The sequence below is a fragment of the Echinops telfairi genome, unplaced genomic scaffold, assembly GCF_000313985.2.
Source record: "Echinops telfairi isolate 266 unplaced genomic scaffold, ASM31398v2 ScPeMD7_7429;HRSCAF=8467, whole genome shotgun sequence".
In the NCBI taxonomy this organism is placed as follows: domain Eukaryota; kingdom Metazoa; phylum Chordata; class Mammalia; order Afrosoricida; family Tenrecidae; genus Echinops; species Echinops telfairi.
The window spans coordinates 270,989-272,871 of record NW_022111329.1 but is presented as its reverse complement, the minus strand read 5'-3'; the positions used below and the strand labels follow the sequence as shown (position 1 = coordinate 272,871).

The window sequence follows — 1,883 nt, the reverse complement described above, 5'->3', positions numbered from 1 at the left end:
TTTTTTTTTTTTATGATATTACAGCTCATCCACCATACACCATGTGCTTTAGAGTGAAATTCTACCCACATGAACCCTTGAAGATTAAAGAAGAGCTTACAAGGTATTTTTTGTTTGTTTGTATGTTTACCTTGCACCCTTAACCAGCCAGGATCAGTTACCTCCTGTCTAGAAGGAACTGTCTCTACCACACAGCGGCTGAGCTCATCATTTGACTTAGAATGTTTCTCTACAACGTAATTGTCTTGGGATGTTTCAAACAGTTGTCATTGGGAGTGTAATTAACCACAAGGAAAAGCAGTGGTTATGAGGGGGAGGAGCTCTTTGAAAACATCTGACAGCAGGGTACTAAAAATAAGTAGGAGATGACAGTTTCTAGGGTAGGAGTACACAGAGCTAGTGCAGCCTGTGAGCCTTAGCTCTTAGATTTTAGCTTTTCTGGGAGGGAAAGCTCTCTTGTAGAATAGATATTTCCATCATCCTGCGTTCCAGCGTCTGATGACACACTTGCAGGTACCTTCCCTTTTAGCTCAATTTTCCTTCCCAACTTTTCTAGTCAGCAGATTTTCTGCCTTCTCTTCTCTTTCTACTGGGGTCTCATCTGAAGCTACCTTCTGGGACTTTTGTTTCTGGAACAATCTCAGCGAATGTCGCTGAGCAGAATCCTGGGTAGGTTGTCTTGATGGTAAACAAAGTCACTGCTCACTTAGTTGTTGATGTGGACCTGTACTGATTCAGTGGCCGCAGGAACCTCTGCATGTGATCATCTCAAAATATCCCTCCCAGGTATAAGTGCGATAGCAAACCAAGGGCCACTGACTGATCCTCATTCGGGGGAGAAAGTTCAAGGTTTTAGAATTTTGCTTTCTTGTGACTTAGGAGAGGAGCCCTGGTGGCGTAGTGGTTACACGTTGGGCTGCTAACCGCAAAGCCAGAAGTTTGAAATCACCAGCTGGCTCCGAGGGAGAAAGATGGGAGTTTCTACTCTGATAACGAGTTACAGTCTCAGAAACCCACAGGGGCAGTTCTACCCTGTCCTGAATCAGATTTGATTTGGTGAGTGTGACTTATGAAATTCCTGGTAAAGACTGAATTCTTATTCTGGGGTGGAGGGTGACTTTGGAAATGAGCATGTGGTTCTGGTCTCCATTATTAATTTGCTTGCAGCAGTTAGTGAGGCTTGTACTAGGGATGGGGCAGGAACATGGAAAGAAGGGTTAGATATTCATAGATAACCAACATATAAATGGTGGTTGGTGCTTTGCAATCTGGCTTTCTTTCGTTTAAAAATTGAGGTACAATTCAACATTTTAACCACTTAAAAACGCACAATTCAGGAGCATTAAGCACGCTTCCAGTGTTGTGTAACCACCCCACCCCTCTCTTCATCACTTGAGGAGACCTTACTGGCAGCCACTCCATATCCCCCTTCCGCTAGTTCCTGGAAACCACTTATCTACCTTCTGTCTCTATGGATTTATCTAGTCTGTACATTGCATGTAAATGGAATCATATAATATGTGGCCCTGGCATGTATTTGATTTTTGCTATAATTTGTCCATTTATTTGATAAGTTCTTCCTTAGTTCCTCCAATATGCATAAGCCCAAGAGACAAGGGCTGAATTAACTACAAAAAGAAAGATGCATTCTATCTTCTGTGTGCAAAGGGTATAATTAGGAAGACCAAATACAATATTAATCCCACCCATTAGCTGACCAGGTGCCTAAAAGATTTTTTTAAGTTTTCCAATTATATTGAAGTTATCTATGGCATAGAGCTTTGTAGTTAAACAAAGTAGTATATACATAGGGCAGGTACCAAATTCTTGCTGCACCTGTGTTGGTAGTCAATGCTTACACCAATACCATGCTACTCTTTTAT

General features: G+C 41.8%; 1 protein-coding gene across 1 annotated transcript in view; it reads left to right on the top strand.

Annotated features, from left to right (window-relative positions):
• FRMD3 (FERM domain containing 3) overlaps positions 1 to 1,883 on the top strand; it is a 359,195-nt gene that overhangs the window by 239,488 nt on the left and 117,824 nt on the right. The window contains exon 4 of the mRNA XM_030887907.2: positions 25 to 103. Coding sequence (XP_030743767.1) covers positions 25 to 103 — 79 coding nt within the window. The remainder of the gene's footprint in view (positions 1 to 24; positions 104 to 1,883) is intronic.